The sequence below is a fragment of the Bufo gargarizans genome, chromosome 2, assembly GCF_014858855.1.
Source record: "Bufo gargarizans isolate SCDJY-AF-19 chromosome 2, ASM1485885v1, whole genome shotgun sequence".
Classification (NCBI taxonomy): domain Eukaryota; kingdom Metazoa; phylum Chordata; class Amphibia; order Anura; family Bufonidae; genus Bufo; species Bufo gargarizans.
In genome coordinates this window covers 651,963,663-651,976,943 of record NC_058081.1, presented here as the reverse complement: position 1 = coordinate 651,976,943, position 13,281 = coordinate 651,963,663, and the positions used below count along the sequence as shown (strand labels likewise).

At 50.9% G+C, this 13,281-nt stretch overlaps 1 protein-coding gene across 1 annotated transcript in view; it reads right to left on the bottom strand.

Annotated features, from left to right (window-relative positions):
- The window catches only part of CADM4 (cell adhesion molecule 4), a 269,148-nt gene extending 259,154 nt beyond the window's left edge, over positions 1-9,994 (bottom strand). The window contains exon 1 of the mRNA XM_044282226.1: positions 9,854-9,994. Coding sequence (XP_044138161.1) covers positions 9,854-9,926 — 73 coding nt within the window. The 5' untranslated portion in view covers positions 9,927-9,994. The remainder of the gene's footprint in view (positions 1-9,853) is intronic.
- Positions 9,995-13,281: the final 3,287 nt, after the last annotated feature.

Sequence of the window (13,281 nt, the reverse complement as noted above, 5' to 3'; positions counted from 1 at the left end):
GTAGGATTGATCCCGTGCATCCTGCTCGTCTGGTCAGACGCTTTCCTCTTCTCTGTACCATCTCTGGTCACTTTACTGCAACATTTTACTGCAATTGCACCTTTGTTGCACTTGGGCCCATTTAAGCCACGCCCCCTCTTTAGTCACAAACCATTTCCTGAGCCTCTTCTCCTTTTGTAGACGGCATAAAAAGTCTCCGAGTCTGACGCATGGCACGTACACCAGTGTCCTGGAGCATTTCATGTTTCAGTTATACTATCGCTGCTTGCTGTCCATGAATGGAAAATGTCTTGTTTATATTTAGAGGCAGGAACTTGATTGCGTCTCACAGCTGAGGGTTTGGAATAATTGCATCCCTGTGCGATGCAGCAGCGGCACAAACCTCTCTCCTGGACTGGCGGTTTGCTACAATGTATCAACAACTAGACTGGATACAGCTGTAGCAAAAATAAATAAAAGCCCCTCCGCCTCTACAGATAGACCAAAATGCTCCTATTCACTGACAGCAAGTAAGCCATGATCTTAAGAAAATAGTGGTTAATAGAGACAGGTTGTATATTAAAAATCTGCAAACGCTTCTTTAGGGCTCATGCACGCGAGCGCATTTTCTTTCCGTGTCCGTTCTGTTTTTTGCGATACTATTCATTTCAATCCATTGAAATGAATGGTTCCGTATACAGAATGCAAAAAAACGGAACGTAAATGGGAAAAAAAAAAAATCTGCCTGCACTTAAAGGGGAAACCCAAGGAGGTCATCATGGTGGCACTTCAACCTGGCGTCTTGAAGACATCGGAGGATGTCCACGAGTGCAGACGTATAGAACGTCAGATTAAAGGACAAGGACATTTCAAACTTGTCATGGGTCGTCCTAGGTCCTGGACCTTCACCGAGGTCAAGAGGACTTTAGTTGGACTTTCCCTTTAAGGATAATACTGCAGCGCTGACGAGATGTGGAGGGCGATTGCACAGAGGCGAGCAGAGGACGAGGAGCTGGACCGCAGCAGGTGTATTACCCTTTACAGCTCCGCCGGGCACTGCGGGGGTTGTGGTGCCCTGGACTCTGGAACCGGTTCAGCCATTGATTTGTAGAAATGCAATTTCGCTGGAGGCATCTGCCGGCCACGATAAGACGGCCCCGAGCTCCAGAGGCGGAAGGAACAGAAGAATATTCACAGGGAAATGCGCACTCGTACACAAATCCTGAATGGCGAGACGCCTCCTGCGCGTCCTCTTCACGGCTCAACCTTCCTGAAAAGCTTTGATTCCCTAATTTGAGCCGAGTCAAGAAGAAGAAGAAGAAGATCGAAAAACCGGAGGAGAAAAGACAGAAAGATGGAGATACAGATGATGGACACCGAGGAGAGAGACAAAAAAAACCCAGCCATGGCCCGGGCATACAGATGTAGCAAACAGTAACCTGACCCTCAACACCACAGATACAATGTGGCAAAGTTAAGCTGACACTTAGGCTAGGTCTACACAACAACATTTGTCGCGCGTCATTTTTTATAATGGTAGTCCATGGTGTCGCACTGCAACATGTGACATGCTGCGACTGCGGCAGTCGAAAAAGAATCCATTCGAGATGGATTTTTCTGCGACTGTCACGTTGCAGTGCGACGCCATAGACTGCCATTATAAAAATTGTCGTGCGATATCGGTGCGACAAGTGTCGCCGTGTAGACCTAGTCTTAAAGGGGTTCTCCGGGAATTTGATACTGATGGCCTTTTCTCAGGAAGGGTCATCAATATTAGATCAGCGGGGGTCCGACTCCTGTTCGAAGACGGCAAACCCTGTGATCTGCTAGAGCGGCCCCTCGGCCTCCCGCGCCCCAGTTACTACTCCACCGATGTGTAATTGCAGTGATATGTCATGTAATTGGCGGTATCTCGGCTTTTGGAGCAGAGCGCTAGTGATGTGCATTCTCCCCCTCATTTGCCGGAGGGTCCTGTAAGCCGCGGCACCGGAGCCTTTGAAGTCGGCGTGCTGAACAATGCGTAATTGCCGGGTACAATGTAAATGCAGGTTGTTGATATAATGAAAGTGGTTTTAAATCAGGAGGACATAGGTTTATAGCGCGTCAGTGGATCTAGGAAACGGGCTTTAATCCCCCCCTCTACAGATTTCTGTGCAGAATTGAAAAGGTCCTTCACACCTACACCACGGAGGAAGCCGTTTTGTAAAACACTTAAGCGATTGGGAAGCCGGCCCTTTAAATTAGATTCCCATTCATATGAATCCGCAGGGGTCCTGCTGCAGGTATAAGTGGGCCCCTGGGTAACAAACACACAACAGACCCTGCGTCTAGCACACCCATGAGCATGTTCACTAAAATCCCACAAGCCCAGTGGGTTTGGTTGTTGCTGCTGCTCCTCGTGGGAGGGGCATAAGATAAGCCGTCCCTCTTGGAGCTTTCTCAGATGGACTTTCTTGATTATCTCAGACTCTTTAGAAGAACTTTCTGCTGTAGATGGGTGCAAGGTGCGAAGAAGTGTCCACCTCGTAACTCCTCCTGGCTCGTTTGTCTAATTGGCACCGAGACAGACCAATCATGAACCAGCTTGATGTCCAAGTGAGGGACTCCCTTTAATTTCTTTCTTCTCCCCGCAGAGCTGAACCCTGAGATGTAAGGTCTCGAGGCCAGGTTACGACATACGCCGGGGATTCATGTTAATAAATCCTTTCGTACGGATTTTCTGCTCATATTTTAGACATTACCATAAACCTTTTCATGATGGAGGCGACGCAAGGGCAAAACTGCATATTAATATTCTCATTAGAAGAGGAGAGAAAACTCCCCCCCCCCCCCACCCCCGGTGTCAGAGCGGCAGGAGGAGGAGGAGGAGGAGGGAAATTAGAAAAGAAAGACATTTGTGAACAGCGGCCAACAAGAACACGTTGCAGGGCATGCTGGGAATTCACAAAGCCAATAACATCTCCTCCGAGCATGCTCCGAATAGACAGACCCTTCTATGCACAAGAACCCTTCATATGTAGAGGCATTGCCCAGGTCTTATTGATTGTACCCCTCTGGTCATCCACAGCGGGCAGTGCCATAGTCCTCCAGGGAAGCTCTAGATGTGGTCCTCAGTTTGGTTCTTCTGCTCTATAACACGCTGCCTGCAGATTACACGGTGACAGGTTCTCTTTATATATAATCTGCTCAGCTCCTCCTGCTCTATAACACGCTGCCTGCAGATTACACAGTGACAGGTTCTCTGTATATATAATCTGCTCAGCTCCTCCTGCTCTATAACACGCTGCCTGCAGATTACACGGTGACAGGTTCTCTTTATATATAATCTGCTCAGCTCCTCCTGCTCTATAACACGCTGCCTGCAGATTACATGGTGACAGGTTCTCTTTATATATAATCTGCTCAGCTCCTCCTGCTCTATAACACACTGCCTGCAGATTACACGGTGACAGGTTCTCTGTATATATAATCTGCTCAGCTCCTCCTGCTCTATAACAAGCTGCCTGCAGATTACATGGTGACAGGTTCTCTGTATATAATCTGCTCAGCTCCTCCTGCTCTATAACATGCTGCCTGCAGATTACACGGTGACAGGTTCTCTGTATATATAATCTGCTCAGCTCCCCCTGCTCTATAACACGCTGCCTGCAGATTACACGGTGACAGGTTCTCTGTATATATAATCTGCTCAGCTCCTCCTGCTCTATAACACTCTGCCTGCAGATTACACGGTGACAGGTTCTCTGTATATATAATCTGCTCAGCTCCCCCTGCTCTATAACACGCTGCCTGCAGATTACACGGTGACAGGTTCTCTGTATATATAATCTGCTCAGCTCCTCATGCTCTATAACACGCTGCCTGCAGATTACATGGTGATGGGTTCTCTGTATATATAATCTGCTCAGCTCCTCCTGCTCTATAACACGCTGCCTGCAGATTACACGGTGACAGGTTCTCTTTATATATAATCTGCTCAGCTCCTCCTGCTCTACAACACACTGCCTGCAGATTACATGGTGACAGGTTCTCTTTATATATAATCTGCTCAGCTCCCCCTGCTCTATAACACGCTGCCTGCAGATTACACGGTGACAGGTTCTCTTTATATATAATCTGCTCAGCTCCTCCTGCTCTATAACACGCTGCCTGCAGATTACACGGTGACAGGTTCTCTTTATATATAATCTACTCAGCTCCTCCTGCTCTATAACACGCTGCCTGCAGATAACACGGTGACAGGTTCTCTGTATATATAATCTGCTCAGCTCCCACTGCTCTATAACACGCTGCCTGCAGATAACACGGTGACAGGTTCTCTGTATATATAATCTGCTCAGCTCCCACTGCTCTATAACACGCTGCCTGCAGATTACACGGTGACAGGTTCTCTTTATATATAATCTGCTCAGCTCCCCCTGCTCTATAACACGCTGCCTGCAGATTACACGGTGACAGGTTCTCTTTATATATAATCTGCTCAGCTCCTCCTGCTCTATAACACGCTGCCTGCAGATTACACGGTGACAGGTTCTCTTTATATATAATCTGCTCAGCTCCTCCTGCTCTATAACACGCTGCCTGCAGATTACACGGTGACAGGTTCTCTGTATATATAATCTGCTCAGCTCCTCCTGCTCTATAACACGCTGCCTGCAGATTACACGGTGACAGGTTCTCTTTATATATAATCTGCTCAGCTCCTCCTGCTCTATAACACACTGCCTGCAGATTACATGGTGACAGGTTCTCTATATATAATCTGCTCAGCTCCTCCTGCTCTATAACACGCTGCCTGCAGATTACACGGTGACAGGTTCTCTTTATATATAATCTGCTCAGCTCCTCCTGCTCTATAACACACTGCCTGCAGATTACATGGTGACAGGTTCTCTATATATAATCTGCTCAGCTCCTCCTGCTCTATAACACGCTGCCTGCAGATTACACGGTGACAGGTTCTCTGTATATATAATCTGCTCAGCTCCTCCTGCTCTATAACACGCTGCCTGCACATTGGACCCCATAGCTCCTCCGGCAGGACAGTCTAAGTTCTGCTTTTTAGGAATGCAGGGGACGCTGCACAATGGCAGTAGATCCGGATCCGGCCGGGGCAGGTGTCATGTAGGTGACACAGTGAGTAGCAATGCCATCTATAAGGAGTGTGCTGCTGACAGGCTGCTGTATACAGGGCTCAGCTGATCCATCATCACACGAAACGGGAGGAACCTGAAGAGCACGAGAGACAGGCGCATGAAGAGCGATTCCCTAACAGACAATCCTACACGGGGGCGACTTCCTGGAGATGCGTCAGTGGCCTAAGAATGCAGCAGTGTTCGTGTTCTGTACAGGTGTTTTATGACAAACAACTGCTCCATAGACAGTATACAGGCTGCCACAAATGGCCCCGATATTCTGCCAAAGTGCAGGCAGACGTCAGGGAACCGCGGCCGCCGCAGCCAGGCGCCAGGGAACCGCAGCCAGGCGTCAGGGAACCGCAGCCAGGCGTCAGGGAACCGCAGCCGCCGCAGCCAGGCGTCAGGGAACCGCAGCCGCCGCAGCCAGGCGTCAGGGAACCGCAGCCAGGCGTCAGGGAACCGCAGCCGCCGCAGCCAGGCGTCAGGGAACCGCAGCCGCCGCAGCCAGGCGTCAGGGAACCGCAGCCGCCGCAGGCAGACGTCAGGGAACCGCAGCCGCCGCAGCCAGGCGCCAGGGAACCGCAGCCAGGCGTCAGGGAACCGCAGCCGCCACAGGCAGACGTCAGGGAACCGCAGCCGCCGCAGCCAGGCGTCAGGGAACCGCAGCCAGGCGTCAGGGAACCGCGGCCGCCGCAGCCAGGCGTCAGGGAACCGCGGCCGCCGCAGCCAGGCGTCAGGGAACCGCGGCCAGACGTCAGGGAACCGCAGCCGCCACAGGCAGACGTCAGGGAACCGCAGCCGCCGCAGCCAGGCGTCAGGGAACCGCAGCCAGGCGTCAGGGAACCGCGGCCGCCGCAGCCAGGCGTCAGGGAACCGCAGCCGCCGCAGCCAGGCGTCAGGGAACCGCAGCCGCCGCAGGCAGTAGGAGTTCACCAGACTGAAAAGCAGCATCAAATATTGTAATATTCTGTTAATCCGGGAACCAGTCCTGTAGCGGAGATGCAGGACCTGGCAGCGCAGAAGGGGGGGTGCCGGCACGCCAGGTGCATATCCATTAGAGACCTAGGCTATGGGTGTGATAAAAAAAATTTATTCCTTGACTCTGGTGGGTGCCGGATTATCAGATTTTCTGGACTATTGAACAAAGTATGGTGTACGTGTGATCCATATACCACGGCTCCGTCACGCCCCCACCGTACCTCATTCTGCCCCTGCGTCCTGTCATCGGCCTCCTCCGCTCTGTCTTCAGGTCATGTGTAACTCCATATTACATTTATGTGCCGGATTATCAGACTTTCTGGATTATGGGAAGGTTATGCTGCACATCCAGCATGGCGCCTCGGGGCAGCTCTGCGGGAGTTCTCCCCACTGATGACACGAAGCCGATGCGACTGACAGTGTACGCAGCTCCACCGCTGGTTTCTACAAGATGTTATTATTGTGTCATCTGAATTCGAGAAATGTGACCTCACACCTCAGGTCATGTGACATCAGCAGGTGTGGAGATTAATGACGCCCCCAGGTGAGACCTGCACAGGGAGTGAGGACAACTGAAACAAATACTGTCATGCAGTACAACCGCCACAACAGATTATGAGGTTCTGCAGCAGCCGAGGTGTGTGCTAAGAGGTGCTGCAGCAGCCGAGGTGTGTGCTTAGAGGTGCTGCAGCAGCCGAGGTGTGTGCTAAGAGGTGCTGCAGCAGCCGAGGTGTGTGCTAAGAGGTGCTGCAGCAGCCGAGGTGTGTGCTAAGAGGTGCTGCAGCAGCCGAGGTGTGTGCTAAGAGGTGCTGCAGCAGCCGAGGTGTGTGCTAAGAGGTGCTGCAGCAGCCGAGGTGTGTGCTAAGAGGTGCTGCAGCAGCCGAGGTGTGTGCTTAGAGGTGCTGCAGCAGCCGAGGTGTGTGCTAAGAGGTGCTGCAGCAGCCGAGGTGTGTGCTAAGAGGTGCTGCAGCAGCCGAGGTGTGTGCTAAGAGGTGCTGCAGCAGCCGAGGTGTGTGCTAAGAGGTGCTGCAGCAGCCGAGGTGTGTGCTAGGAGGTGCTGCAGCAGCCGATGTGTGTGCTAGGAGGTTCTGCAGCAGCCGAGGTGTGTATTAGGAGGTTCTGCAGCAGCCGAGGTGTGTGCTAAGAGGTGCTGCAGCAGCCGAGGTGTGTATTAGGAGGTGTGTGCTAAGAGGTGCTGCAGCAGCCGAGGTGTGTATTAGGAGGTTCTGCAGCAGCTGAGGGGTGTGCTAAGAGGTGCTGCAGCAGCCGAGGGGTGTATTAGGAGGTTCTGCAGCAGCCGAGGTGTGTATTAGGAGGTTCTGCAGCAGCTGAGGTGTGTGCTAAGAGGTGCTGCAGCAGCTGAGGTGTGTGCTAAGAGGTGCTGCAGCAGCTGAGGTGTGTGCTAAGAGGTGCTGCAGCAGCTGAGGTGTGTGCTAAGAGGTGCTGCAGCAGCTGAGGTGTGTGCTAAGAGGTGCTGCAGCAGTCGAGGTGTGTATTAGGAGGTTCTGCAGCAGCCGAGGTGTGTATTAGGAGGTTCTGCAGCAGCCGAGGTGTGTATTAGGAGGTTCTGCAGCAGCTGAGGTGTGTATTATGAGGTTCTGCAGTAGCTGTGGTGTGTATTAGGAGGTTCTGCAGCAGCCGAGGTGTGTATTAGGAGGTTCTGCAGCAGCCGAGGTGTGTATTAGGAGGTTCTGCAGCAGCTGAGGTGTGTGTTAGGAGGTTCTGCAGCAGCTGAGGTGTGTGTTAGGAGGTCATTCTGTGGGTTAGACTCATGGTCGGTATGGTGGGTCCCTACTCTTCATCCAGCAATCATTTCCCCAAATAAATCCCCTTTAACCCTTTCCTGGCGCACAGTCTCATCAGTCGGATGCAGACGACTTTCCAGACTCTCATCCTCATCATCTCCAACTACTCAATGTTCCTTTTCCAGGGAGCCATTAGATTTGGCAGCGGCCCTGCTCTCCTGGAACCATTCATGAAGGCTCGGAGCTTCGTACTGGAGCACATTCACACCCAGAGTCCCGAGTAGGGTCATTACTGGGGAGCTGTAAGGGACACCCCTGATAGATCATCTCTTGGCGCAGACGTAGTCCCCCCCCCCCCCCCCCCCGCTTGCATCACAGAAATGTGTTTGCAGTCCCTCAGGATTGTGCCTTCGATATCACAAGGTCCCTGCGGTATGTGGAGGAGCCGAGGACCTCACTGCCCGCACTGCCCCCTGCTGAAGGACAGGACCCCGAGAGGAAGCACAGGGGCACAGTGCCACCGACACAAGCTGGCCATTCCACTCACTTATGTCAGATTTACCACGATGAATACCGCCACCCAGGTGAGAACGCGCCGCAATGTATAGGAAGATGAGTAGTCATTACTGTCAGTGCACAAGAAGAGGGGAAGCATGGTGGACGTGTCTGCACGATGTCACTGATGAGACCCCGATACAGGCGAAATGTTCAGGAAGTTCAAAGAGAAAACAAGCAAAAAGACAGCAAAGAATAAACATAAAAATATACAAAAAGTAATGAAAAAAATATACTGCAGAAAAGAACATACAATGAAATTTATAAAAATAAAATAAATCTACAGTGAAAACAAAAATAGACAGCAAAATTAATAAAAAATATACAGGGAACATAAAAATAAAAAAATGCACAAGGAAGTAAAAAAAAAAATAAATAAATAGAAATTAGAAATAAAAATATGCAACAAATACATAAAAAAAAAAAATATTCGACAAAAGTTGTAAATACAAACAAACACAGGATACAAATCACCAACAATTAAAAGCAAATATATAAAATTACGCATTTTTGATGACATTTTAACCCCCAGTAACATTATTACAGATCCAGGATTTTCCTTCCAAAACTTCCATAAAATATTCCTAAAAACCTAGATTTGGGCTCGTGCTTTAACCCTTGCCGAGCTGAATTCTGGTATAATCCCCCGTTAGTCGCAGAATCCGCTATGATCCTGGACCGGACCGAGAAGTAAAATGACCTTTCGCGTAGAGTCCAAAAAAACCAAGAAGTCAGGCCGCGTGCACCAAAGCGTGGCCGGGGAACTACAAGTCCCAGCATGCACCGACTGCCTCTTGGGAGTTGTAGTAGCAGCAGAGCGGCCAGAGCAGGATGTCAGAGGTCGGGCTCCTGGGCCATAAATCTCACAGAGTCATCTGCATCTCGGAGGGACACACATCAATGGCGAGATCCCGGCACAGCGGGTACCGCTGCCAGCCTTCCTGAATGGACAATGCGGACAATTGGGTGGAATCTCTCCTTGCTGCCCTGGCACCCAGAAGACGACAAGGGCACGGAGCGCGCAGCCTGCTCGCTGGACCACAGGGGTTAACCCTTCCCTCCCTGCAGCATCAATCACACATGCACTGGGGGGGGGGGGGGTACAGCATTCAGAAATGATTCTGCCCTTTAAACACACATCTCTTTGTTTAAAAGCCGTCTGCAGCGAGAGCCGAGAGAAAAGCGAGCCCTCGGCGCCGTCTCTGCAAACGTCCTATGCGTTACCTTCCACAGACCTCGGAGCAAACGCGGCGCCCTCACTCATTAACTCCTTGCACGCCAGTGACCTGCCGCACACCTTGACCTGGCGGGTTCACACAAGCCCCGGCGCTAAGACTCCCACACAAGACACATAGATGTGACGTTAACCCACTGTCTGCCAGGCGAGCCTTTGCAGGTGCGTATGTCATGCATCCCCCCCCGTCTCGTGGCGCGGTCCGGTATCCACAGGGGTCCTACCTGTCCCGGCGGTGCTGAGCAGCAGGATCCCCAGGGCACAGCAGCCATGTAATAGTGTGTGTCCAGGAGCCATGGTGTGCAAGTGCGTCCTATGCTGCTGTCTTCTCTCTGCCTCCCTCTGCACCTGCCCTGCCACTAATGTATGCTAATGAGATGCAGAGGGAGGGGCGGAGCCCCCGGGAGACAAGCCTATAGCGGTGGGAGCTGCAGCCTCTCTATGCAGAAGGGGAGGCGACTGTTTACTAGTCCCATGCGGGTGGCAGGGGGGAGGGCAGGGCTTAACCCCTTGTGGGGCGAGCAGGCCGTGTCAGCAGACAAGAGGTTAAAGATAAAGCTACAAAGCAAAAGGAAAGTGCAAAAAAAGCAGGGAAGAAACTTCAGACCCGACGTCACATCTACACCGGAAGATACAGGATGTAACAAGATGAGAAGAAACATGGCTTCATAGTCAGGCCTCTTTCACACCGCGTTTTCTGCGTTCCATATACGGAACCATTCATTTCAATGGTTCTGCAAAAAAAACTGAATGTACTCCGTATGTATTACGTTTCCGTATTTCCGTTTTTCCGTTTCGTTGAAAGATAGAACATGTCCTATTAGGGTCCATTCACACGTCCGTAGCGTGTTTTGCAGATCCACAGATCCGCGGATCCGCAAAACACGGACACGGAAACGTGCGTTCCGCATTTTGCAGACCGCACATCGCCGGCACTAATAGAATATGCCTATTCTTTTCCTCAATAACGGACAAGAATAGGACATATTCTATTTTTTTCAGGAACGGAAATTGGGACCCGGAAGTGCAGGTCCAGATTTCCGGAGCCAGGCCACACATCATGCGGCCCCATAGAAATGAATGGGTCCGCAATTCCGAAATTGCGGATGTGTGAATGGGGCCTTAGGGTTCATTCACACGTCCGTGGTGTATTGCGGATCCACAAATTGTGGATCCGCAATACACCCGGCCGGCACCCCCCATAGAACTGCCTATTCTTGTCCGGAAGTTCGGGGCCGCGCTCCGGAAATGCGGATGTGGAGAGCGCATAGTGTGCTCTCCGCATCCCGTTCTGCCCCATTGAGAATGAATGGGTCCGCCCCCGTTCCCGATATTGCGGAACAGATGCGGACCCATTTGCGGACGTGTGAATAGACCCTTATTGCCCGCAAATCACGTTCCGTGGCTCCATTCAAGTCAATGGGTCCACAAAAAAAAACGGAACACATACTTATGTCTTCCGTATCCGTTCCTTTTTTGCGGAACCATCTATTGAAAATGCTATGTCCAGCCCAATTTATTCTATTTTATTACTGTATATGACATACGAAAAAAACGGAACAGAAACAAATTGGAAACAAAAAACGGAACAACGGATCCGTGAAAAACGTACCGCAAAACACTGAAAAAGCCATACGGTCGTGTGAAAGAGGCCTTATACTGGAAGATACATAAATGTAACAAAACGTGAAGAAACATCAGATGTTTATATTTATACTAGAAAATAACAAATGCAACAATGTAACAAAGGTGTGAGAAGACGGTGAGGAAACTGCTTCATATTTATATGGAAAATACGCAATGTAACAATGTAACAAAGTGTGAGAAGATGAAGAAACAGCAGAAGGTTTGGGGGTCATTTATTAAAGGGGTTTTCCGAAGTTAAGGCTGCATTATTCCAAAAATGAGCCCACACCTGTCCCTGTGCCGGTATTACAGCTCAACTACATTTAAAGGGGTAGCAGATAGGGGATAACCATCAGAGGGGTGGGGGTCCTACCACGAGAACAGAGCGCTGATAGCTGAGCGCTGTACTCGGACCAGGGGGTGCTCCGCAGGGTATGGGGTTCCCGTTCTCGTTACCGCTCCGTCATCCCATATCCTGTATATAGGGGATAGCTTTTTGTAACCAGAACACCCCTTGAAGTGAATGGGAGTGAGCTGCAGTACCACACTCAGCCTGTGGACAGAGGTGGCGCTGTTTTGGTAAGGAGCCATCTTTTCTAATCATGGACGACCCCTGTAATCTACATCAGTGTCCTAGGAGGATATTGTGGATTCATGACATCACCCTGCAGACATATGATGTCACGCACTCGCATAGGAATATGTCGCACGCGATATATCGAAGCATTTTCCTGGGCACGCGCATGAGCCCTGACAATAGGAGACTCCGTCCAGGGGCCCGGGCAGCTGTATATCATATAAGGCCTTATGCACACGACCGTATGTATCTTGCGGGATGCAAAAAACGGATCTGCAAAAAATACAGGTGACATGTGCATTCCGTAGTTTGCGGAACAGAACAGCCGGCGCCTAATAGAACAGTCCAATCCTGGTCCGTAATGCAGACATAGGAAAACGGAATGCACACGGAGTAAAAAAAAAACGGAACTGACACGGAAAGAAAATACGTCTGTGTGCAAGAGGCCTAAGACTTCTGGCCCAGTACGATTACCTAACCGACCAGTCTGCCAACAGTTGGGGGATGAGGTCATGTGACCAGGTTTAAATTCAAAAACACTTTTTAAACCAGAAAAACATTGCAACAAAATTACAAGCGAGCGAGACGGACGGAGCTGCGGTTCTGTTGCATTTGCAGCTTCCGTTTAGTCTCAGATCCTTTAAACGAGCAGGGAGCAAACAGGCCCCGCAACCACGAAAACAAGCGCGATTCGTCCACGATCTCGCAGGTTTGGACATTTTGCGTCCGATGCGACTTTCGACTTCAGGTCACATGACCAAAGTTGCACTGCAGCCCGAGAGGTGTGACGATTAGATTGTAAGCTCCTGCGGTGTCATTCCAGGGCCGTGTCCCTTCAGTAATTACGGCCTGCACTGTATACAGTGAGTTAATTAGAGTTTTCCGCTTGTGCTCTCCCCCGACCGCCGCCACCGCCGCCGCCACCGCTGAGAACTTCACTCCGACCGTAAATCGCAGTCAAATAGTTTTGATTTGAAAATCAATAATTTAGCTGAGCTTGTAATACAAGAAAATAAATCTTAAAGCTGCCGAGAGATTCATCTCCATCACCTGGCAGCGTGTCAGTGAGAACACAGGCGGAGCGATGCAGATGAGCCCCTCCTGACTTAAAGGGGAAACGCGCCTCCGGCCTCACCGCAGGGACGCAGGCAGGCTGTCGCCGCCTTAACGTCACCTCCAGTCGTATCAATTTACCTCCACGGCCTGAAATCTTGCAAAGTGACAGGAAGACGGACGCGTCGTCGTGTATCGCGGGAGCGCCACACAAACTATGTGCAAATCAGGCCGCACCCTTTCCTTGCCAGAAGCGTTGGGGCTGCGGTGAGGCAACATCCCGGGGAAATCGGGCAAGACGCTGCGATAGGTCCCATCCCAATCACTGCTCCGCTGTCACGACGCGGTATAGCGCAGCGTCGTACCGTTACAGAGGCGAACGACATCGCGCGTCTG